Raw genomic sequence first — 24577 nt, forward strand, 5'->3', positions numbered from 1 at the left:
TAACTACAGTACCTAGCAATCAGCCTATCACGCACCTTCAAGGAAGGGAAGACTCAGACTCAAACAGCGGTTTAACGTATTATAGAACTATATTTCGATAAAATTTGTACACATGTCTAAAAGTACAACAACAATAAACACTCTTGAAAGAAACAGTACTTAATACAACCCTATAACCACAACACAGAACATGTAAAGTTGAAACAATCTCGTATCTAGAAAATTTAGTAACAGATTATGCGTTTACACGAGTTGACAATTCATCAAAGATTGCACTATAATAAGAATTTGAGCATTACTGAGCTATGAACTACCTAAGTGAAATGCATTCGCATCATGTCAATTTCACGATTGAGCTGCACGCTCAAGACTAGGACAAGTTATCAACAATTCATTCCTCATAGCAGATTCGGCGTTTGCAAGTACGCTGATGCCGAATTAAGCAATCCAATCCTCTGTTTCTGCTTGCGTTGTTCCGCCATCTGATCCTTCAATTCCATAAGTTGTTGCGAGAGATTAGTCACGAGTACTTGGGTGTTCTCAAGCTGGGCCTGCAAACTCCGCAGTTCAATCTGTTCACCTTCTCCCTCAACTGCCGCCAAAGACATCGCACGTAATCGCGGAAACCAATCCAAATTTGATGCTTTAACCATCGCATAAACGTAGCTTTCCGGACCGGTAAATTCAGTTGGATCTTTCACTTTCGTCAATACGATAAAGTACAAGTAGTGCCACATGTTGTGTTCGCATTTTATGTGCTCCTCGAAACTGACGGTTTTGTTGTCAAATGCCGAACGGTTTAATCCTTGAATGGTTCATTTCAAATTACACCGGTGGGTCTATGCATTCAACTTACCACAAATAAAACACGTGTTTTTCAAAATTAACTCTTTCTGTTGCTTTTCTGATCTCAAGTCGGCAAATGTGTCGATTATTACACCGAAAATCAAGTTAAGTACGATAATGATCACTACGAAGAAGAACAGCAAGTCGTAAACGACTCGTGCCACAAACAGAGCTTCCTAAATTCAGATAATTATAATTGAGTTTCAATGGTAGAGTTTACTTACTTCGCTACTTGGAGCTCTTAAAATATCTCCAATCCCACCCCCGTTTCGCAAACCTTGGTTAAGTGTCGTCACGATGCACATAATTAGAGAATCACAAGCCCGTTCTTTCTTTTCTTCACCAGGATCGACTATTTTACAGTACTGGGCATTGTCATGAGTATACTTATTGCCAGAGGTATCGGAAACAGTTTCACATATCGTTTCATCTAAAACTGGCGTCAGAATTTCACCCAACACAATTTAATAGACCTACCGGTTTTCTTTTTAACGCTTACGATAAAATCGTCCTTAAAGAACATATACCCGATGATTGAGAACATATATACAAGGATTAGCGCTAGCACTGCTGTTAAAATAATAGAGCGTCCGTTTCTTGTGACTGACCTAATGACATTTAAAAGTGTCTCTTCTCGATAAACGACGTCGAACAACTAGAAATAAATAGTAGTACGAGTTTGATGGCTACATACTTGAGGTTACCAAAACTGAATAGAAGAATGGGTGCATTAGAAGTCCCAACATACAAAAAACGAGATATGCCAAATGATATACGAGTTCAGCGTCCGTGAGTATTTGTTGATAAGTTTTGGTAAGTGTACCATGATTGCCCATTATACTGACTAGATGGATTCCTTTGAGTAAAATTGTAACGGTGCCCAAAAGCCATAACGTTGGTTCTGGGCCTAGAGAGAATATCAGTCTCAGAATAGTGGAGGCTACTAACGTCCGTATGCCTGTCTCCCTAGGCAAAGTAACAACAATCGCAGTAGAAGCTAACATCGCCACCCAAATCAAAACCGAAATACTTGAGCTAATTTCTAGAAAAAATAAAGTGTGTCACTCGCCACTACCCCAAAAAATTCTTACTGGGTAAAGTGTCCTCGAAAGGGTAAAAGAAGGCCACGATTAAATTAATAAGTACAGCACAATTGAACAATATGTTGCTCCACAAAGACATGTAACTACTAACCCAGAAGAGAACCGGTTGTGCTAAAAAAACTCACTATACCCATGGCGCAACCCAGCCCGGACTCACCCCTCAATTTCTTCTGCCACTTCATTTCATTAAACATCGACTCCGTCCGCTCGAAAAAATCGACAACTTTGGACCCCTGATCATCTCTTTCAGCTGTATTGAACACTTTAATTTTCGTATCGGTTGTGATATATTCGCAGATTTCGGGTATAGGAAAAACGATTTGTTCCAATGTGCGGTCGTGCCTCACAATTTCAATTTGTGCGGTATGTGTGGCGTAATAAATTAGCGCTTTGTGGGTCTTCGGATCGCTCCCAAAGTCGGCCGGTTTGAGCAGCGCTGCGAGTTCCTTGTTGTGCTGCGCGAGTTGGTGGCAAAGGATGTAGATATTGTGGCCGACTTCCTTCGGCGAAACGGCGTCTTCGACGCTCCCGTCGTCGACTTCCTCGTCGTCTTCGGCCGTTTCCTGGTGGAAAGCGCGACAAGCAACGTCGACTAACTGCTTCGGGTTCATGTTATAGAGAATCCGTTCGGCGTTTTCGCTGTCGCCGCGACTCTCCATGATGGCGAGCAGCAGCTTAGACGCGTTGTTCTTCAGTTCGAGGACCAAGTCCATGCGGGATTTCCCGAGCGGGTTGATGTCGTTCAAAATAAGGGCGGTGATAATATCGAGACCGTTCGACTCGTGCGTCGCTATGCAGTTCTGGTTCTCGTGACAAGGCCCTTGGCAGTATTCGGTCAGAGTTTCCAAAGTCTGGTTGATTAGAGAGACGTTGTTTTCGTTTATGTACAACCCCAGTAAGCCCAAACCGCCGGTCGTTGACCCGCAGATACAATCAAGAAACATCAAAGTTTCCGATACCAGATTATAATTAGTTTTATTGTTTTGGTTGCGTAACAGATTTTGTAACGCCGGGTTGTGATTTTCGCACAACAGTTGCAAGAAACGTAAGATCGGCTGCATGATAAGTACTTTATTTGAGAGACTATTCTGGTCTTCACGGTCGCGATGTTTTTCTAATTTCTCCGCTAACAAGTCTTCAAACGCGGACGCTGTACCTGAAGTCACAGTTCCGTCTTCACCCACGGCCATGTTGCGGATTTGGGCGTACGCTTGAGAGGTGCTTTCGGCCGCTCGACTCAACTCTTCTCTTAACTCGTCACTTATCAAAATTCCGTTCGACTTTCCGCCCTGTTTTTTCGACACTTTGTCTAAATCTTTCCCGTCTTGTTTGTCCTCATGGGCCTTTGCCGCGATATCTGACGTGTTAACACTCACAGTCGACTTAATTTCCTGTTGGGAACCTTTCATCTTATCGTAAAACACCTGAGACAAACAAACTAATATAAAACAAAACGAGAAAGTTGAGTTAGTACCCTGAAGAAAGCCTGGCTCAAGTCACCCCCGAGTAATTTATTGAACATACTTTTCTGAATTATGGGATTTCCGCCTTCCAGAAGCGCAATCCCTAATTCCACAGCTTCCCCGAAAATTGAAGGGGAGTTTACCGATTTTATTACTAATTCTACGACCAAATCCGAAGCTCCTTCCCGGTCTAAATGAGTTTGGACTTCGTGTAAAGTCCGACCGGCTCGACGTAACACTTTGGCTAAAGTTTCAAATCAGATTATTATAACTTTGAGTGATTAAGTTACCCCCAGGTCCATGCATGACTGAGGAAATTTGGTAACTTCCAAGTTCGACTGTGTCATGCTTTTGGACGAAAGCTTTTCCGAAATATCGCGCCAGTAAGCTATTGCGTAACACGTCTCCCTACAAGTGGCTATGATTAGTAAAAAACAATGAATCAGTTTTAACATTAAAACAAAAGCGTGTTGTGTCATGGAAAGGGGTTTTGGCTCAGTAACACTAAACAAACAAAACCATACCATATCATTTTCAGTTTTTTCACTTTTATCGTTCTGAGCAGCATGTTAAAGACAGACAAATAAATAAATGTGATAATGTACAAGTGAAACAAACAAAAATTTAACCTTCTCTCCGTATTCCGGATCGATGGCCATCATTTCGCGTAGCGTTTTCAATACTTTTACGCATAATTTCTCTTCTTTTTCTTCCAATAACGTTTCAGTGTGCTTAATAAGGCTGAAAATTGACGTCAAATTTTTCCAAGAGATAAGTGATTTCATTTACCGCCTGATAAATCCCCCGCTTTCGCATTTTTTACGAGACTCGGTCCCTGGAGGAAAGAGGAGTTCAGGTCGATATAATACGTCAACTAAGAGACTTAATTCGGATTGGACCAGCGGTTTTAACTGGTCTTCAAGCAGCGAAACAATGTCTTGCAAACCCTCAATTATGCTCCGGTCTAAGCGCATCAACTACAAATTTCCCCTTGTGATACTTTTCCGCGAAACTTAGACTTTACCTGAGACTGAGATCTCTCCATTTTTGGAGTTTTTGAAGCTTGCAGCCACTTGCTCGTTTGTCGTGTTAAAATAGTCGCTTTATTGAACATCGCGGCAACTTGGCTTTCGAGGTCAAGAGGTATCGCAATTCCTCGGTTTTTGGCTAAAATAAATTCGCTTAATGCCTGATGTGGCTTGGTTTTGCTTGGAAAACTAACCCACTTCAGACAAAGTGCGGATGCAATTCTCAACATTGAAACGTTGAGAGGCTGACAGCCACGGACACTGAGATACTCTGAATGCTGATTGTAATAATTGCACAAAAATAGGTTGCCTTGTCTGGAAAATACTCGTGTTATTTTTTGGCGTGTTTAATTTCGGGGGTAAGTAAAGCGAAATAAAAACGGTTAGTCGCCTTAAGTCACCTAAGTAAGCATGTAACATGCATGACGTCCTGTTAGAAGCACCGTATGGGTACAGGAAGCAAAATCAGGTAATAACCAATCGGAGGTTAGTGGTTATTAGATGATTAAGGAAGCTAGTGATACTTACGTTAGAAGAAAATGGCGAGTGTTTGAGCGGAACGTTAACAGAGAACGGATCATAATCATCCATTGTAGAATCGCTCCAGAAAACCCTTGCTTCATGCAGATGTTTCTAATAGAATCCCCATTAAAAGGCACCATAGAAAACGCCAGTTGTTATATTGATAGTTTTTTACAAAACAAAAAAGCTATTCTAACTGCACATACAGTAAAAACTATCAATACAAACGTAAAAAAATAAAAAGCACAAGATGAAAACCCAAAAAAGCACATGCAACGCAAAAATCAGCCTCAAAGCTTGTACCTGGACTGTTGTACTTTGGTCTGAAAATGGGCTACTGAAGAAAGTCGAGATGATGTTCATGACGCAGTTGGTCACATAATTCTCCAAAGCTTTGTCTGGGTGTTTCCGGTCCGTCGGAGCCGTCGCAATATCGGCCATATCGACAAGAAACGACTTCTCAAACAGCGTCCACATGTGGTTCGAAGTGTATATCTCTTTCATTTCAACTTCCGTATCAATGTAACAATGGTTCAAAAAACCCACATAAGCTTCCTTCACCTCCGGGATGCAATCAGGATGAGTTACCATCGCAACAATATCATCCAATGGCAGTAAACTATGACACTTGATTTCGGTATAAACATTTTTGCCCATGGTGCAACACGCGAGAAGTTTCACCAACTCAACGTGGTATTTCAAGGGACTACCCTCGTCCATACAGTGTCTTTCAGACCGCATCATTTCAATAAAATGATTAAACGACGCTTTATCATTGTAAAAAACTAAAACATCCTCGCCGGCATTGATCAACTGGAACCAAACAACTAGAAAAAATTTCAACAAAAACTGAACGCACCTCTTGCATAACCATGTCCTGGCTTTTCCGAATAAATTGATTCTCGGCTTTTACGATTGTTTGAAGGAACTTCAAATATTGCACGTGACGCCCGTGACTTTCAATACAATGAACGAAGTGTTGGATAACTTTCTCGTTAACTTCGTTACATAAAGTGGAATTGTCTTGAAATATCGCACAAACGGTTTGGGCTTCCCTAATCTAGTTAAAAGTGAGATTTCGACGACTTGGTTTAGATACATACCCCTGGGTTTAGAAACAAATCTAAGTGTTTGAAAAGCAAAACTTGATTCTGCTGATTGCCCAAACAAAAGTTTTGGAGGAACTCATGCGCGAGTCTCATCAATTCGTTCATTCTGATGTCCTCCTTCTCGTCGTACGGTATTTGGAGTAAGTCCAAAACGACTGTATGAACACCAACGTTTCGTAACAATCGCTGTTCATGTTTCCGCGGCTTAACCATGCCGCTTGGTGAGCCTTGGGTGCACAGTTTATTCATACGGATTAAAATTTGTTGGATTTTTTTATATTCATCTGCTTGCTCGGGATGTAAAGGAGGTCCAACATCTAAATTGATTGCCGATCCCTTCTTTTCTAAAACACTAAGTGAGGGTGTTTTTGTTGTCGTAACTTCTTCCTCTTCTTCCTTGTTTTTCTTGCTGCTTGTCGTGTTATGTTCGTCGATACACTTCGATTTGTATACCCACAATTCAGACTTTTCAACTGATTGTCTTAAAACGTCTAAATCAGCCTTTATTTGCTTATATGATTCTACATCGCTATCGGAAACTAATAATTGTACCTGAAATTTATTTACGAATGTTTTTTGTTTTTTTTATGGAGATTATAATACTTGTCTGAAGGCTTGTAAAACCTCTTGTCTTTGACTGAAATGTCTAAAAAGTAGGTGCAATGCACCAGAAACTAAAGGAGGATAATCGTGCATTGTTAAGTGTAGTAAGACTCGCAAAAAAGTTCGTCCACCGTGACCATCAAGGTCTAAAACGGCACATTCTTCACTGCTACCAAAAATGCCCTCAGCTTGACTTCCGATCAGTTCTAAATCAATGTTTTTCTGACCCAAATTCAACGAATCTCCGGCGTTATTTTTCTCAGATTCGTCGAACTCTTGTTTAAAAATACTAAGAAGACAACTTATCCGATAATCAAGACGCACATCGAGAATAAACTGAAATATTTTTTTAAACAACTGGATAACTGAAGCCTAGCTAATTACTTGTAGAATTTCTATAATTTTTAATTTAGTATCCATGACGAGCGGGTACTCTTTCATATACTGTGAGCCTTTTCCATGCTGACCGGCGTTTGTTGTAACTACAGATCGGCCGACAGGTCCTAAAGCTAACGAAGTCATCACAGCTCCCATGTCCCCTATCGACCTCAAAACGCCGCCTTCGGCTGTTTAAAACGATAGAAAAATCAACACGTGACATAGCAAATGACAGATAACGTTTACATTGACTCTACAGGAATGGTATAAGCTCAGTACTTCGTGGAGAAAAACCTCCGCGAAGTATTCGGTTAATGGCGTTAAAAGCACAAACACGCAACACATACACACAAATTGCTACCTCTCTCATCCAGAAGGGAGTCTCCAGCTGCGTAAAAAATTTACGAGTGACTGAATGAAAAACAAATGATGGTGTGCGAATGTAAACTTACAGTCAATGTCTCCAGTCGGTAACCGACCATCGGCAAAATCGTTTTCAGAAACACAATCCAAAATACTTAGTAAAGTTTTAGTTAATCTAAGCAAATCAGAGAAACTATAAAAGCCAAAATAGATTAATTCTCTAGCTAGTTTCACAACCTAAAAGTCCAAAATCAATCGAAACAAACACTTACAAACGTGTACCCACCTCGAATGTTAGCTTATTCTGTTCTTGGTCCGCAAATGACCACATTTTGGCAACGACGTTACAAAGATAGTCTTCGACGAAAGCTATAGTTGAGCAAAAGCGAGCACGGACTGCTTCCTTATTCGGATCGGGAGTTTTATTGCTATCGTAGCTAAAATAAGCCATGATTTTTTTGTTTTATGCTGGGACAAGTCTTACTCATGTATGGACATTTTTGACGGTATTTCAGACCACAGCCGGGCATATTTGACCGGCGTGACCGGTTCTTGTGGGTCTCTATCGACGTGCAAATGCAACATTAGGCGACAGAAAGACGCCCGTAGGTCAAAATTGACAGTTTCGTCAGCCATACATTTGAGTATTAACTCTATATCTAAGTGCGGTGAGAGATTATTGAGAGCTAAGTATTGCCTATTTAAACACATATTCGAAAACAAATCCAACTGGTGTCTGTAATAATCCAGAATCGCTTGGTCATCCCGACTCCCCAGCTTCGCGTTTTTGCACAGCTCGGACAAAGACATCGACTTTTGGCGGTTATTCCACAGTAAAATAATTTGGCACTCTTCGACCACCGTAACCATTTGCTCCAATTCCGAGTCATCACTTTCAAGCGGGTGCTCCTCGCTAACTTCCTGCACCTCGACCTGCGTCTTCATCATGCGTGTTTCTATCAAAATATCGGAATTCTTCTGACTTAACACGCTTTTGCAAATCAATTCCTGAGTCACCGGAATGGCTTTTTTATTCGATATACACAAATCGGAGAGGTAGTCGAGAAAACGCGACTCCCAGTTACTCATGTTTTTTCGAACCAGACCGACAAACGTTTCGATTTCGGCCGGAGTTATGTGCTTTTCCAACAGTTTCCGGTTATTGTGCAAGAGCGCGGTTATCGTGTCCTCGGCTAGAATGTCATACCCGATCTGTTTTTGCATAAAACCGAAATGTTTCGCAATGTATTCCTAGAACGAAATTTGGGAATATAACAATGGAATGGGGGGTACCAAAGTACTTGATTTTTCCGGTAGTCTTGCTGGCTTAGCCGCAGGATCCTATAGCACAGTCTGAAAATATACTTGTAAGATGCGTGTCTTGGGTCGTTCAGTTCTTCGATTTTTAGGAAAGGTCCGTCCCCGTTGTTGTCCAAAAACGGGCCCTGGAACGGTTCTCGTGAATCAACCGGCGGTTAAAATATCGCGCTACCTGAAGTATTTTGAAGAGTTGTTTGAGAATAGCTTGCTCGCGCAGTAGTTTTTGCCTATCTCTATTTGGGTTGGTTACAACTAGTTCTAGCGCTTCGGTTTTATTCTGTTCGTTCTCCAGTTCGGCGACAAAGTAGACTATGTCTTGTAGAAGCGTTGTGAGCGAGCGTCTTTCGTTATGTGAAATGGTCCCTTTTTCCAATTTAACCGATAAAGACGAAAGCAACTTGCAAGCGTCGTTTGCAAAATCCAAGTCGCGTACTTCGACCGGCGAAACAGAAATCAAAGCGAAAGCTTCCTTGTCCTCCTTCATGACAGCGCATCCCACTTTCGACATGACGGGTTTTTCCTCATCTTTATCGATGGGAATAGACGTCGAGTGGACCCAGCTGTTTGTGAACAAATGGTGCAGTCTAACGTAACTAGATTGAGGTACGAGCGAATCGCCCCTCGTCAAACTAGTCGGATCTAGCTCAAACAAAGACGCGATTTCGTTGGGGTAGGCAACAGGAACTAAGTGATAAACGGTTTGATCGGCGGAATCGGCTCTAAGTTTGCTCCTCATCTGATCAGTAGCCTGGTCATTGTCCACATCCGCGGCTAGGTATTGCCCAGTGGCGAGATGTTTGAAGCGAAAAAGCGAGTCCCAATGCCCGGCTCCGCCGCGACAAGGGTCGTGCTGGACCACCTCGACCTCCCACAAGGCCTTGCTGCTTGTTGCCGCAGTGGCACTCGTCCGTCCAGTAGTCCTCAGAAAAACATGATGCGTCCTTTTGTACTCGTCCATCGTCAGAAACTTCTCTTGCTCCGCATGGAACAGTCGGACAACATCGCCCCCTTTCAGGATTTCGTCCGAATTTTCGCGATGTTCCATGAAAAGGGTCACTTTCCAGGAAGTACTTCCGTTAACAACGTTCACTTCTTTACAGCCGGGGTTGTCTGGGAGTTCGTGATTAGCCGCGACGTGGAGGACTTGCTGACCCGCGTTTACAGGGTTTAGAATGACTTTGTCTCCCAGAACTATATTATCCCCGGTTGCGCGCAGTTTGTAAAACGGTAAAATGTAGAACCAGGAACCTTCATTGCCGTTTCCGTCTAAGTACACTCGCATTGCGTTCTTTTCAAGAAGCGCGGGTAAGCGCTTGTTAACGGTTAAGTATTTGTTGGATTTTAAATGAAGGAGTTGGACTACGCTACCGTACTGGACGTTGGTACCAAGCAACTTTTTGTTTTCTGTATCGTTCTGCTTTTTTTCGATCTCGGCCGCGTGCTGGAATTGCATCATCAAAATCAGTCTTTGGTTTTTTCAGAACTTTAATAAAAAAATTAGACAAAAGCATTTATTTGAGAAAATATCTTTAGTGTAATTTAAGAACGACACGCAGGTTTGTTTTCTGATATCTAATATCTTTAAATAACTTCCGAGGAAAAACATTTCACTAATTACTTCTGATATGTTGTGGTAATTACAAAGTAATTTAGAGTTAAGTCACAGAAGCATTCTAAATATTTGCTCATTTCTCTTTGCTAGTTCCTGGTTCAGCAAATATTTCGCAATTTCACCACAAAGTATAAAAAACAATTAGAATTTATTATTTACTGACAGTAATAAAAATAATATGTAACGTGTTCGTCATGTCAATAACTCACGAACTAACTTACATAAAAACATTTTATTTTGCCATTGTTTTCCTTTTTAAATAACGTTTAGTTTTTTTGCCGGTTAGCTAGAAAGACATTTCGTCTTATCACTTCATCTTTAACGTCCATTGTCTTTGTAATAAATTAGTCATATTTTTTATGGTGCCGATTATTTATTACTTGTTTTGATGCATGTGTGAAAGAGGAAATGGGAACAGCGTGCAACTCCAAAGCGACACCGAACTCAAATTCCGGTTTCTGATATCGAACTCCTCTTGTCTCCGGAGTATTGTGTTACTAGTCATTGTGTATTGAGAAGTTAGGTGGGCAAACCAGTTGTTGGTAAAAATGTTGATAAAAGAATACGTAACATGAGAAATTTATTTTGGCTAAATTAAACGTAATTATTTGCTTAGGAAATTGGCAATTAAGAGGGAATTAAGTCAGCCAGAGTGAAAATAAACGAAAATTTTGTTTGTACTTTTTATTATAAATTCGCTCACATACTTGCGGATACAAGTTCACACGGTGCGTGTTTGTTTAAAAATAGCTAAAAATGAACCTATAGCGGAAAGTTTTTTTATAGAAAAGTCACCTATTTTCTGGTAAAGTGTAATTTTATAACAACTCAACTCGAGCTTAAAATGTCGCAAATTATTAACGGATATCTATATAAAGTATTCCTAATGAGTACATGGCTTATAATTAAGCACTTAAGTGAAGGTTAAATTTATATAACAAGTAAAACGATACGAATTATTTTCCAATCCAGAATTTTTATTTCAAGCTTGAACCAAAAATGTCCAAATTTTGAAAAGTCTGTTCAGTCTCCAGTCCGCCTCAACTTCATCACGTCACCTGATACACATCTACAGCATTTTTGCATTAAAAATTTGTCAACACCAGTAGTAATATGTAATTATTGCTGTAATTGATGTAGTGTCGACATTTGTTTGCGTACTTTTTTGTAATTATTGGAGTACAAATAGCCAGTAATTAAGGAATATAAAAAGTACTTACATGTAACCTCTTTAAAAGGTTGGTGTCTGTATTTGAGCTCATGCTCTGTTTTGCAGCCTTCCAGAATTGCTTCTGTGCTGAATATCTGTTCATGGGACATATTTTGAACAGACAGTCTGAAATAACATTTGTTGCTATTTGTTTTTTTGTTATTGTTAAATACACAACCTCTGAATTTTTTGGGTGGATTAGACAGATCTCCAGCTTCAGGACATACAACAGAACGGTCATCTACTAACCTAAAATAAATGTTTTCTATATATGGTCATGAAGAGATCGAGTGTAGCTCACCCTAAAGTGCTGAGGAACCCACTAACTGTACCTTCTGCATATAAGGACACGATGTCCCCTAAATGCAGAAGGCTAGACGAACCCATTTCATTCATTTTGCTGGTTTTTGGAGCGTTTTCAGAGCTTTACCATTGCAAACAGTGTACGTTCTGCGAATGAAATGGGATGTTTGTTAGCAAACGTCTTCTTCGAAAATCGATTGTTTGCATTATTTAGAACGAATCGATATGAGATGAGATAAAGCCAAGATTGTTGTTGATGTTATTCAACAAATAACGATAATTTATGAAGAAACAAAACAATAAAAAAATCCTTACAGAATTAGGTTATGTGGTTTAAGTATCACCTTACAGATTTAATCGATAGAAATTCCTCCGTTTCTCGTATCCTCAAGTTATCAGCCACATATTAAATGAATTTTCATAGAAATTGAGCGCAAGTAAATAGAAATTTTCGCATAACACACAATTTGCTTACACTACACAGCAAAGAAACAAACCTTCTAAAACAGAGACAGATATTGATGAGTTGCTCAGATTATCTATCTGTCGTTTAATCGATGTATTAGACGAAGAGAACGTATAACTTGTCTTTGTTCAACCAATATAACAAATACACCCACTATATTATAGAGGATAAAAACGGGGAAACCCCAACTCCTAGGGGTACGTTCTATGCGCAAATTAAAAAGCTCATTCCCGCCAAAATTAGATCCATATTTTAGAATGTCTCTATTATAAAAAAGTAAACGATGAAAAATGATACCACAACGTGCATATCAATGTTATTAAATATCCTTTTGCATAATAAATCTCACAATATGCACGTTTCTACCCATCAGTCAGTTTAAAACCAGTTACTAGTGAAGATGCGTTAATTTAACTTCTTTATTTTTCACTTTGTGTTAAATGGGGTGAATTTAGTTAGTTGAGGCGCCTACTGAATGGTTAAATTAAAGGGTCTGTATAGTTAATATTGTAGAATCTTTTATTTTATATTTTATTTATTTAGTTTTGTTTTTATTTCTTTGCTGCACATTATGAATGAACGATTGAATGAAGCGGTAATCAAGTAATCACGTTTAATTCATAGTAGTTTTATCTTAGCATTTGTAAAAACTTTATCTATAAGTGGTATTAGAAACTCTAACTAATGTACAATTGTTGTGGGGAGTGTTTTTGTTTTATTAAAGAACTGGAAATTCGATCCAAGTATTTATTTTTATGTTCGGTTTCACGCGTATGCAACCAATAATACAAAGGTCAAGGGATAACTTTAGGGAATACACCCTTCCAATAAAACGCATAGGATTTTAGGCACATGGAGGCATTTTTTTATTACAAAAATATTATTCCACGTAACTTTTCCTATCCAAATGATTCTTTACGATTTAGTTCATTGCGCAAGAAATGAATATAGATAACGATGGGTTGCAACAATAACTTTTTGCAGACTTAACTGGGATATCATAAAATAAATGTTTTAGGAAACATTAGCTGGGGTGAATGACACTCGTACGTAATAAATTTAGTTCTTTATTACTGTTAAATGCTACCAAATGACCTACACTTATTATCTTAGTAATAATCAAAATTACAAACATTTTCGTGATGTGGATCATGTATGGACAGTGTTATTTTTTGTTTTGATACAAAAACAAAATATCAAAACAAATGTTTGACTATTATTTGACAGTGCAAGAAAAAATGTTGCCAAAGATACATTTATTAAAAATATATTATTAAATTAAAGACAATTAATGTATATACAATGAGACCATAATGATATCAATGGTGTGTGTAACTTGAAAGTTAATACAAGTGACAACAACTTATATCTATTGCACTAACTAAATTAGTAGAGGAAACATACTGTACAAAATGTTTGTGACATTATGTAAATACAACAAATAGTACACATCACAAAAAGTCATAAATTGGTCTTCCAGCTGCGTTATTTGAAACAGAAATCTTTCAATGACGTGTACAACAATGAAAATTTCCTCTACTTCTGACTAAATCTATAAAATAAATATGTCGCTACGCTCATATCATCACAATATTAACATAATAAGGCAAATTAATGAGATATTAATGTTACTACAACTAATTTGTAAATCTAAAAAAACATTTCCTCTGAAAAAAATTAAGCAATTCGCAATACGTGCAACATAATAAACTCTAAAAAATGCAAAACAATTAAATCAAACCTAATACACATCACATGTAACACTAAAAAGAATTTGTTATTCATAGCAAAGAGAGGATTGAGCGAGCTTTTAATGGTAGACAGCCTGCGTTATAATTCCATGTCTTCAGCTTCATTTTCTGAAAAATCTGACATGGTTGATTCGCTATCTGAACTCACGTTCTCCTGCCCCCTTAAAGCCTCCTCAGTTGCATACTTACGTACATACTCTAAAAAATCACAACTTAACACCACAATCGCTTTTTTGTCAACAGTTACCAGAGACTTTCTTCTTATACTCTTCGGGTTTATGTAAATACATTGCTGCTGCGTCCCCATTTAACGGGTCAATGGGGTTCGGGTAAGTTAGCAGCTGTGGAAGAAATGATTCAAAAATGTTTGAAAGATCTGGAAAATAATCTCGGGAATGAAATAAATCTCGCAGTGGCGAGGATATACCATAAAGGGCTGTCCAGGCCTGATTGATCACATCTAAGCAGACAGTCCCTGAGATTTCGTCTATATTTGGATGGTACACTCTATTCATAAAGCCTATACTAGGTGATTTGAAAGGGTAATGCTCAGGTAAATGAACACGGACTTTCCACACTCCCCCTTCATACGGAGCTGGAAATCATCAATGAAAATAATGTAAAATGGGGCAACCGAAGGACTTACTGCCCCTGGGGCCGTAAAATTTGACACAGAATTCGTTCAAGCCGCCAAGTATCGTGACTTCGTGTTTGCTTTCAATTCTAGTCAGTGTTAAGGATTAAAAAACAAGACAATAACACATTGTCAGGAATCTTAAGGTTGTTCATAGATAAAAATAGCACACGTATTCGCCTATTGGAGTACGCACCCAAAAAATAAATGGCCCTATTAACGAGTCACATAACGTGTAATTTCCCAATCAGCTGATACAAAGGATAATGTTGTTGTTTACATTTGGATCGCACACAAAGAAAGGATACAGTTTAATAACATCTGTGTCCATACGTCGTTTTCCTGCACTTGGAGACGACATGGTTCTGTTGTCATAAAAATATTACCATGAATCCAAACTCCGACGAAATTGCTCTTTCACTTGAGACGTAACCACTTCGACACACAATGGCCGTGGCGAAAACCCAACAGGAATTCCACCAATCCACATACGTTTTTCGTGAACCTTCACGTTTGACAACAAACTCCCTACTGCCTCCCTCTTGCGCATGACTCCACAGATTTGGGGGGGAAAAATGTTATTCGAACAAAAGGACGAACAAATTTCTCCAAATTACGCACAATTCTCCACTTTCAATCCCAAACACACAGCGACTCTTTGCCGATCACCGCCAGATTCTATTGTGGCGATTACGCTAATTATCTCGCATTTTTTCAATCACTCACGCGTGCTTTAAATTATTCATAACATCGCACAATTTTCGACACAATTCCAAATTGTTTACCGAGATTAATTCCTCTTAATTGGAAATTTAAATGAGGTGGCATAAATTATAACGGGGGCGGTTTATGAGTCTGCGCTCATCTCGATCGTGACTTTGCGTTTCAGATTTTCCACTTTTTACCATTAATGACCACTCAACTGAAATCGCTAAAACATTATTGAGCGGTTGTTTGCAACCATCTCGGCTTTATTAAAATACGAAAACCGCACAATTTTGATAAATTGCCAATTACACAAATAAACCAAAAATAAATCTGGCACTCGTAATCAGCTTTTTCACTTTTTTCTACCATAAATGGTCGCTAAGACTTGCCAATTTCAAGATAGCAGGTACGCTTGTTATCTGACGTTATTCATGCAATTTGTTCTTGATACCGTTGTTTATTTGTTTTTGTTGTAAATATTTTTTTATTTGTAACACAGTAACGAATAACAAATAACAATTTAGTGATATGTCAAAGGACACATAGGCACATTTGTGGTTTTCGAAGCTGTTTTTAATATTATATTTTACTATTAAAACTAGCCGAATTACGAAAAGAAACCATCAATTAAAAAAAAAACTGCCAAAAACTCAAATCACTGTCTAAATCTTTCATCCCCATTCAATTTATTTTTATTATTTTGCTACAAACTGTAGCGGAAGTGCATATTAATTTTTTAAATGAGGTGTTGAAAAGTGATAGTTTCAGTGACTTTGTCTTTAATTTCAATTTATGAGTCCCTTGCTGTAACTTTAATGCAAATAAAGTTTTTTAATGGTGCTGTTTTTATTTTATCTTTTAATGTCTTGCTACAAACAGTAGCCAAATGAAGGTAGGTGTATTTTTTTCTATTTATCTTGTGAGGTGTTGAATTTAATAGTTTAATTGCTATATATTATAACGTATTGTGTATTCTTTATTTTGTATAATATTGATAATAGTCGCTTGTTGTAACTTCCATACAAATAAAGATTTTTCAACGGTGTTGTTTTATTTTTTTTTATGTTTTGCTACAAACATTAGCCAACGCAGAAACCATATGAAGGTAGGTGCTTTTTTTATTTATATATTATACCGTATTGTATATTCTTTATTTTGTATAATATTTATAACAGCTTGTTGTAGCTCTCATGCAAATAAATTATTTTTTTATTGTTTTTGTTTTTAATTTATTTTTAATGCCTTGCTACAAACAGTAGCATAAGCAAATGTCATATCAAAGGTGAGTGCATTTTATTTAACGCTAAGTGAAAAAAAAACGATTTTTGTGTTGTATTTTTTCATTTCACAAACCAATAATTCCTTTATCCCTTTATTTTGTAATAATCATTGTTTACCTCATCCTTACTTCCTTTTTTCCTGGCAAGAATGCTCTAAACTTCCACGTGGTTCTTGCTGGAGAAATTAGTTAGACGGTAATGGATATAAGTTTCGAAATAAAAACCAGTTGTTCTGGCAATACCTTTATTGAAAAGTACAAAACTTGTCTTACAATTTTGATAAATTGCCTATCACACCACTAAACCGAAAAATAAATAAATCTATGCAATCAACAATCAGTCAGTATATACAAACAGTAACTTAAACCTACGAACGGAAGATTTCTTGACTAACATCGTACTTCAAAAATTTGGTACATTTACCACCTAATGATCAAAACGGTAACAAAATCACATTAAACGAAACGATCTATTGTGAGTGCAGTAACTGTTCGGCTAAATCGTCGGTTTTTGGAATTGGTGGGGAATTGAGAACATACTCAGACACGGAAATATAAATCGCGACGGCAATTCCAATAATAGCGGCTAAAATCGTATTTTTGTTGAAAATAATACAAGTTGCCACACACAGGCCGAGATAAGTCATGTATCTTGTCAGGAAAACGTGTTGCTTGCGGCTTTCTTGCTCTGCATCTGTGAAAAAGTTAGATTAGTGGGAAAATAAGCGGGTTAGTACCTGTGCACATGTTGTCCACTAGAACGTAACCGGAGGCGCATTGGGTGCACATGTCGGGCCCGTCGCCCGTGCACCCGGCACAGGACCTATCACAGTCTAAACATTTGTAAGAGCCGTCATTGTTGACGCAGAACTGGTTCAACTTGCAGGGCGACTGTGCGGTGGCGCATTCGTTGATGTCAGTGCAGCCCTTCTCCTTGCTCATAACCCAGCCCGGCTTGCATTTCTCGCACCCAGCGGGGCCCGCCTTCGAGCAGGGCCCTTCGCAGGACGTGTGGCACTTTGAGCAAAGTAACTTTTTCTCGTCCTTATAGGCCTCATAGTAGGTTTCGGCACAGGCATTGCACGTCTCGCCAGTGTACCCGGGGTCGCAACTACACTGCCCACTTCCCTTGCGCGTGCCTGAGCCCTTGCACTTCCCGTTGTTGCTGCACACGTTGTCGGGGTACCCCGGACAGGGGGTGCAGTTGGTCCCATAGTGCAGGTCAGGGCAGCAGTGCTCGACGGTCTTTATGCAAAAATACTTGAACAAGTCGGGCTCGTCGCCCTGTTTGTGAAACCACCACTCTTCTATTTCCGAGTCGTACTGCTCGTGAAGGGCGTAGCACTGGTCTTTACCCTCGACAACATCGGAACATACGCTTTCTTGAATTTCGATCAAACGAATTTCACTAGTGGCGTAACTGCCCAGCTTTTCCTCCTCCCAAGCGGTGTCGCCGCCCTCGAACTTACCCTTCTTTGTCTTCTCTATGCCCTGTTATTTTGTTGTCATTACTGAATTTGAGCATCAATGGGAACGTACCTTTTTGAACGATTCGATAAAAATTTTGCACGCCCGACAGGGTGGTAATTTCGCTTTGGCAGCCTCTTCTTTACTTGAGCTTGACACGTAGTGGATATTTGGGGTTAGGTTTAAAATTATGCACAAGACCATCAAGGTTTTTCGCATTTTTAGAAGCACTGGAATGGGCTTATGAAACTAAATGGGTTCTGTTTCACTAATTGACGCAGTTTTGCTAATTTGGCATTATTTAAAGAATTACAAATGCGGTATGTTCCACACGCACCGACTCTCCGACTCGACGACTGACAGACACAAGCTGAATTACAGATTTCTTCTATGCAATTTTTTCGAGGTAGAAACCTTTCTATCCGATAATAACCACTCGATGTCGACTTATCCGTCCACCGTAAGATGACAACTCTTAAAGCAAACATTTCAAAATGTATTTAAAGTTGCATATAAGTATATCTAAGCCGTCAACAAAAACCAAAATAAGTTTTTAGTTTCACTAACTTAGGCAATTTTCCAATTTAGTATTATAGTTTTAATAAAAATTAAATAAATCTTTAAAAAGCATACCTTGCTCCTGACCATATACCGTACCTACTTGAAACAAAAGTTTTTTTGACGTAAATATTAATAATAGTTGTATATTAAAAAACAAGTTCCACAAGACCAGTCTTGAACTGTTCGAAGTTTTATTGTTTGACTCTTCAGTTTGATTAACTGATAACAAGCGATTTCATACACGTTAAAAAAATATCACAGCCTACTCTAATTATTTTAGAGACCGGATTTTAACATTCCAAACAAGCAATTTTAAGGACTTTTTTTAAACTCAAAACATATTTGTTTTCTTAAAAATGGAAATATAATAATTATGGCAATTATGGCAATTATAGTTTGTAATTTTGATTTATCTAAAAATATTATGTTAAAATATTTGCAAAAGACGGCCAGTACCTGGGGCCTGGTGGGCCAGTGGTATAAGCGCCACTTTCGACGGTGGAGGTCGGGTGTTCGAACCCGGATCAATGTAACAATTTTTCTATGAAAAAAAGTGTAGAAAAAGTAGGTGAAACAACACGTCAACAAAAATAAGAGATTAAAAGAGCACATAGACGTATAAACGAAAAGCGGAGCATAAAACTGACAGAAATAAGAAAATAATGCGGCAAAAGGTAAAAGAAGTACGTAAAAGCACCAAATTGTAAACGTACATCCACTATTTTTGACTAGAAGATATACACAAATTTGTTGATTTTTGAAGAAATTATGTGGATTTATATTTCATGAGGTGACCTGAATTATTCTTGGGTTTGTTCAAATAAATCAGTTTAACAATTTTAATCAATTTATCAAAAACATTTTTTGTAATTTTTACATGTTTTAAGACGATTTCTACTGAAATTTGAAATAAAAAATCAAAAATACAAACTCAAAATAGGTAAAAAGAATGGTGTATCCGACCAACTTAGAGTATCTATCCCTTAATCAGTCAAAAAAATTATCAGGAGAAAAACACCGATATACGTGGAAGAAAATCGTTAGTGGGCATGTGTGGTTGTTTGTGCCTGTGATGTACGTCAAAGTTTTAAATAATTAATCAGATTTTTCATTTTTTGGTGAGTTACAATTTCGTCTCCTTCTTCGGCTTACGCTGGGTTTCAGACGCAATGGCCGCTCTGTGGAACTGCCCACATTGCTCCAAAATTTTATCAACAACTCGTATGTGTCTTAGAGGTCACACCATCTGTGGGGATTGTGGAACCAAAACTTTGTGTCCAATTTGTAAGATGATTATTTGTACTCGAGCGAAAAACTTTGCATTCGAAGGGCTGGTCTCTGAATTGGGGCTTGTACTTTCGCCACCTGCTGATCCAGATCCAGGCCCAGCTCCTGCGATTCGTCTGAGTCGACACAGACACCATGTAATCAAATGCCCCGTGTCTTACTGCCGCACAAGAAACACGTTTGAAGACTTGGCAGCACATCTCAAAAATGATCATAAAAGATCGATCCTCAAATTAAGCGCACGCCGAAACTGGACCAGGATTTCAGTAAGAAACATCTCCTCAAGAATATGTAAAGTCGTGTGTTATTCTAAATGTTTTTTCCATATTTTTATTAAAATTAATCGTGAACAAGGCAACTTTAACGTAGGGGTGACTTTAGCGAGCAATTCTTTAAAAAAATTTAGTTTTTCCGTAAATAATTGTAGAGCTCGCCGGGAGATACCGTTGCACGGTTCTTCTCCCTCTTCTACTTTTAATAATTATAACTATACATTAAAAGCCGCTCATGTTGAAGTTAATTTTTTTGAGGAGTAAGTATTTTTTTAACTAAGTTTAGCAGTTTATTTAAGTAACAAATTGCTTTAAATTTTTTGTTTTAAATGTTTGTTGCATTATTTATTTTATTACATTTTGTAAGATTTAAGTGTGTTTTTTAGTCGTTTTAGCACGCGTACTAATTATACCTGCATTTTATACCTATTTGTTGTCTTATTTAAGGCTAAACAACCCAGATCAAGCCATTTTTAAATATATAGAATCAACTTTTTTTGATGAAATCTGGATAAAAATTAGAGAATTAAATTGAAAAATAATGGAAGAATTTGTTTACTCGAGCTATAAGCGCCACTTTCGACGGGGGAGGTCGCGGGTTCGAACCCGGATCAGGTGTAACAATTTTTCTGTGAAAAAAAGTATAGAAAAGGTAAGGAAACAACATGTAAACTAAAATAAGAGATTGAGAGAACACATAGACGAATAAACGTAAAGCGGAGCATAAAATTGAGAGAAATAAGAAAATAATGCAGCAAAAATGTAATAGTACGTAAATGCCCCAATTTGTAAACGTACTTTTTGTTTTGAGAGAAAAAGAGATGAACGTAAAGGTGAAATATAAATTCAAACTTTAGTTGACTTATACGCCTGGTATCTTTTGATAGAATCCACTGGTGAAAAATTAGAGAATTAAATAGAAAAAAGTGAAACAAAATGCTTTCTCGAGCTAATTCGTCGATTTTTGAACTGAATGTATTTGCGTTTTAGATGAATTATTGCAATTATATAGTTTGTAATGTTGATTTATTTAAAAAGTTTGTGTTAAAATATCTGCTAAAGACGGTCAGCACCTGGGGCCTCGTGGCCCAGTGGTATAAGCGCCACTTACGACGGTGGAGGTCGGGGGTTCGAACTCCGGATCAAGTGTAAGAATTTTTCTATGAAAAAAAGTATAGAAGAGGTAAGGAAACAACACGTAAACTAAAATGAGATATTGAGAGAACACATAGACGAATAAACGTAAAGCGGAGCATAAAATTGAGAGAAATAAGAAAATAATGCAGCAAAAATGTAATAGTACGTAAATGCCCCAATTTGTAAACGTACTTTTTGTTTTGAGAGAAAAAGAGATGAACGTAAAGGTGAAATATAAATTCAAACTTTAGTTGACTTATACGCCCGGTATCTTTTAATGAAATCTGATGACAAATTAGAGAATTAAATTGAAAAAAGTGGAAAAAATGCTTTCTCGAGTTAATTCTCCGACTTTTGAATTAAAAGTATTTGCGTTTTATGTAAATTATTGCAATTATTTAGTTTGTAATGTTGATTTATTTAAAAAGTTTGTGTTAAAATATCTGCAAAAGACGGTCAGCACCTGGGGCCTCGTGGCCCAGTGGTATAAGCGCCACTTACGACGGTGGAGGTCGGGGGTTCGAACCCCGGATCAGGTGTAAGAATTTTTCTATGAAAAAAAGTATAGAAAAGGTAAGGAAACAACACGTAAACTAAAATGAGATATTGAGAGAACACATAGACGAATAAACGTAAAGCGGAGCATAAAATTGAGAGAAATAAGAAAATAATGCAGCAAAAATGTAATAGTACGTAAATGCCCCAATTTGTAAACGTACTTTTTGTTTTGAGAGAAAAAGAGATGAACGTAAAGGTGAAATATAACTTCAAACTTTAGTTGACTTATACGCTCGGTATGTTTTGATAGAATCTGATGAAAAATTAGAGTTAAATTGAAAAAAGTGGAAAAAATGCTTTCTCGAGTTAATTCTCCGACTTTTGAACTAAAAGTATTTGCGTTTTATGTGAATTATTGCAATTATTTAGTTTGTAATGTTGATTTATTTAAAAAGTTTGTGTTAAAATATCTGCAAAAGACGGTCAGCACCTGGGGCCTCGTGGCCCAGTGGTATAAGCGCCACTTACGACGGTGGAGGTCGGGGGTTCGAACCCCGGATCAGGTGTAAGAATTTTTCTATGAAAAAAAGTATAGAAAAGGTAAGGAAACAACACGTAAACTAAAATGAGATATTGAGAGAACACATAGACGAATAAACGTAAAGCGGAGCATAAAATTGAGAGAAATAAGAAAATAATGCAGCAAAAATGTAATAGTACGTAAATGCCCCAATTTGTAAACGTACTTTTTGTTTTGAGAGAAAAAGAGATGAACGTAAAGGTGAAATATAAATTCAAACTTTAGTTGACTTATACGCCCGGTATCTTTTAATGAAATCTGATGACAAATTAGAGAATTAAATTGAAAAAAGTGGAAAAAATGCTTTCTCGAGTTAATTCTCCGACTTTTGAATTAAAAGTATTTGCGTTTTATGTAAATTATTGCAATTATTTAGTTTGTAATGTTGATTTATTTAAAAAGTTTGTGTTAAAATATCTGCAAAAGACGGTCAGCACCTGGGGCCTCGTGGCCCAGTGGTATAAGCGCCACTTACGACGGTGGAGGTCGGGGGTTCGAACCCCGGATCAGGTGTAAGAATTTTTCTATGAAAAAAAGTATAGAAAAGGTAAGGAAACAACACGTAAACTAAAATGAGATATTGAGAGAACACATAGACGAATAAACGTAAAGCGGAGCATAAAATTGAGAGAAATAAGAAAATAATGCAGCAAAAATGTAATAGTACGTAAATGCCCCAATTTGTAAACGTACTTTTTGTTTTGAGAGAAAAAGAGATGAACGTAAAGGTGAAATATAACTTCAAACTTTAGTTGACTTATACGCTCGGTATGTTTTGATAGAATCTGATGAAAAATTAGAGTTAAATTGAAAAAAGTGGAAAAAATGCTTTCTCGAGTTAATTCTCCGACTTTTGAACTAAAAGTATTTGCGTTTTATGTGAATTATTGCAATTATTTAGTTTGTAATGTTGATTTATTTAAAAAGTTTGTGTTAAAATATCTGCAAAAGACGGTCAGCACCTGGGGCCTCGTGGCCCAGTGGTATAAGCGCCACTTACGACGGTGGAGGTCGGGGGTTCGAACCCCGGATCAGGTGTAAGAATTTTTCTATGAAAAAAAGTATAGAAAAGGTAAGGAAACAACACGTAAACTAAAATGAGATATTGAGAGAACACATAGACGAATAAACGTAAAGCGGAGCATAAAATTGAGAGAAATAAGAAAATAATGCAGCAAAAATGTAATAGTACGTAAATGCCCCAATTTGTAAACGTACTTTTTGTTTTGAGAGAAAAAGAGATGAACGTAAAGGTGAAATATAACTTCAAACTTTAGTTGACTTATACGCTCGGTATGTTTTGATAGAATCTGATGAAAAATTAGAGTTAAATTGAAAAAAGTGGAAAAAATGCTTTCTCGAGTTAATTCTCCGACTTTTGAACTAAAAGTATTTGCGTTTTATGTGAATTATTGCAATTATTTAGTTTGTAATGTTGATTTATTTAAAAAGTTTGTGTTAAAATATCTGCTAAAGACGGTCAGCACCTGGGGCCTCGTGGCCCAGTGGTATAAGCGCCACTTACGACGGTGGAGGTCGGGGGTTCGAACCCCGGATCAAGTGTAAGAATTTTTCTATGAAAAAAAGTATAGAAAAGGTAAGGAAACAACACGTAAACTAAAATAAGGGATTGTTAAAACACATAGACGAATAAACGTAAAGCGGAGAAATAAAAAGAAAATAAGAAAATAATGCAGCAAAAATGTAATAGTACGTAAATACCCCAATTTGTAAACGTACTTTTTGTTTTGAGAGAAAAAGAGATGAACGTAATGGTGAAATATAAATTTAAACTTTAGTTGACATATACGCCCGGTATCTTTTAATGAAATCTGATGAAAAATTAGAGAATTAAATTGAAAAAAGTAGGAAAAAATGCTTTCTCGAGTTAATTCTCCGACTTTTGAATTAAAAGTATTTGCGTTTTATGTGAATTATTGCAATTATTTAGTTTGTAATGTTGATTTATTTAAAAAGTTTGTGTTAAAATACCTGCAAAAGACGGTCAGCACCTGGGGCCTCGTGGCCCAGTGGTATAAGCGCCACTTACGACGGTGGAGGTCGGGGGTTCGAACCC

The 24577-nt window shown here is 37.6% G+C and overlaps 3 protein-coding genes and 1 long non-coding RNA gene across 15 annotated transcripts; 1 reads left to right on the forward strand and 3 right to left on the reverse strand.

The window, feature by feature from the left end:
- Positions 1–70: 70 nt before the first annotated feature.
- On the reverse strand, positions 71–12375 carry Itpr (Inositol 1,4,5,-trisphosphate receptor). 12 transcript variants are annotated; one of them, XM_015978620.2, is made up of 30 exons: positions 12210–12375; positions 11859–12007; positions 11736–11806; positions 11568–11683; positions 8908–10176; positions 8717–8860; positions 7900–8666; positions 7702–7852; positions 7505–7652; positions 7414–7440; positions 7059–7240; positions 6675–7010; positions 6066–6623; positions 5822–6022; positions 5266–5775; positions 4969–5073; positions 4635–4755; positions 4437–4579; positions 4202–4389; positions 4042–4153; positions 3937–3969; positions 3703–3820; positions 3424–3656; positions 2107–3373; positions 1938–2060; positions 1551–1888; positions 1324–1501; positions 1071–1276; positions 857–1022; positions 71–805 (listed from the first exon to the last, which is right to left on the reverse strand). In XM_015978620.2, exons 2-30 carry the CDS (start codon positions 11951–11953, stop codon positions 399–401), a joined length of 8313 nt encoding a protein of 2770 aa, XP_015834106.1. In that variant the 5' UTR covers positions 11954–12007; positions 12210–12375; the 3' UTR covers positions 71–398.
- Positions 12376–14015: 1640 nt separating this feature from the next.
- On the reverse strand, positions 14016–15217 carry UbcE2H (Ubiquitin conjugating enzyme E2H). Its single transcript, XM_961346.4, has 5 exons — positions 15020–15217; positions 14724–14800; positions 14505–14672; positions 14325–14453; positions 14016–14275 (listed from the first exon to the last, which is right to left on the reverse strand). Exons 1-5 carry the CDS (start codon positions 15070–15072, stop codon positions 14157–14159), a joined length of 546 nt encoding a protein of 181 aa, XP_966439.1. The 5' UTR covers positions 15073–15217; the 3' UTR covers positions 14016–14156.
- Positions 15218–16926: 1709 nt separating this feature from the next.
- Positions 16927–18521, reverse strand: Creld (Cysteine rich with EGF like domains). Its single transcript, XM_966685.4, has 3 exons — positions 18238–18521; positions 17436–18189; positions 16927–17392 (listed from the first exon to the last, which is right to left on the reverse strand). Exons 1-3 carry the CDS (start codon positions 18382–18384, stop codon positions 17169–17171), a joined length of 1125 nt encoding a protein of 374 aa, XP_971778.1. The 5' UTR covers positions 18385–18521; the 3' UTR covers positions 16927–17168.
- A 1029-nt stretch (positions 18522–19550) lies between these two features.
- Positions 19551–20714, forward strand: LOC107398198 (uncharacterized). The gene is made up of 2 exons (XR_001575124.2): positions 19551–19844; positions 19891–20714. It is a non-coding gene; the product is annotated as an uncharacterized LOC107398198 (long non-coding RNA).
- The last annotated feature ends 3863 nt before the right edge of the window (positions 20715–24577 follow it).

This window comes from Tribolium castaneum, chromosome 10, assembly GCF_031307605.1.
Source record: "Tribolium castaneum strain GA2 chromosome 10, icTriCast1.1, whole genome shotgun sequence".
NCBI lineage: Eukaryota > Metazoa > Arthropoda > Insecta > Coleoptera > Tenebrionidae > Tribolium > Tribolium castaneum.

Excerpts from the sequence above, each read along its gene's own strand:
- Itpr (XM_015978620.2), bottom strand. The coding sequence starts at position 11,953 with ATGAATGAAATGGGTTCGTCTAGCCTTCTGCATTTAGGGGACATCGTG. Across the intron at positions 11,807-11,858 it reads GGGTTCCTCAGCACTTTAGG|GTTAGTAGATGACCGTTCTG; the intron begins GTGAGCTACACT and ends CATTTATTTTAG. Across the intron at positions 5,074-5,265 it reads ACCAAAGTACAACAGTCCAG|AAACATCTGCATGAAGCAAG; the intron begins GTACAAGCTTTG and ends GGATTCTATTAG.
- Creld (XM_966685.4), bottom strand. The coding sequence starts at position 18,384 with ATGCGAAAAACCTTGATGGTCTTGTGCATAATTTTAAACCTAACCCCA. Across the intron at positions 18,190-18,237 it reads TTATCGAATCGTTCAAAAAG|GGCATAGAGAAGACAAAGAA; the intron begins GTACGTTCCCAT and ends ACAAAATAACAG. Across the intron at positions 17,393-17,435 it reads AGTGGACAACATGTGCACAG|ATGCAGAGCAAGAAAGCCGC; the intron begins GTACTAACCCGC and ends ACTTTTTCACAG.
- UbcE2H (XM_961346.4), bottom strand. The coding sequence starts at position 15,072 with ATGTCGTCTCCAAGTGCAGGAAAACGACGTATGGACACAGATGTTATT. Across the intron at positions 14,801-15,019 it reads GACACAGATGTTATTAAACT|AATTGAAAGCAAACACGAAG; the intron begins GTATCCTTTCTT and ends AACACTGACTAG. Across the intron at positions 14,454-14,504 it reads GGCCTGGACAGCCCTTTATG|ATCTTTCAAACATTTTTGAA; the intron begins GTATATCCTCGC and ends ATTATTTTCCAG.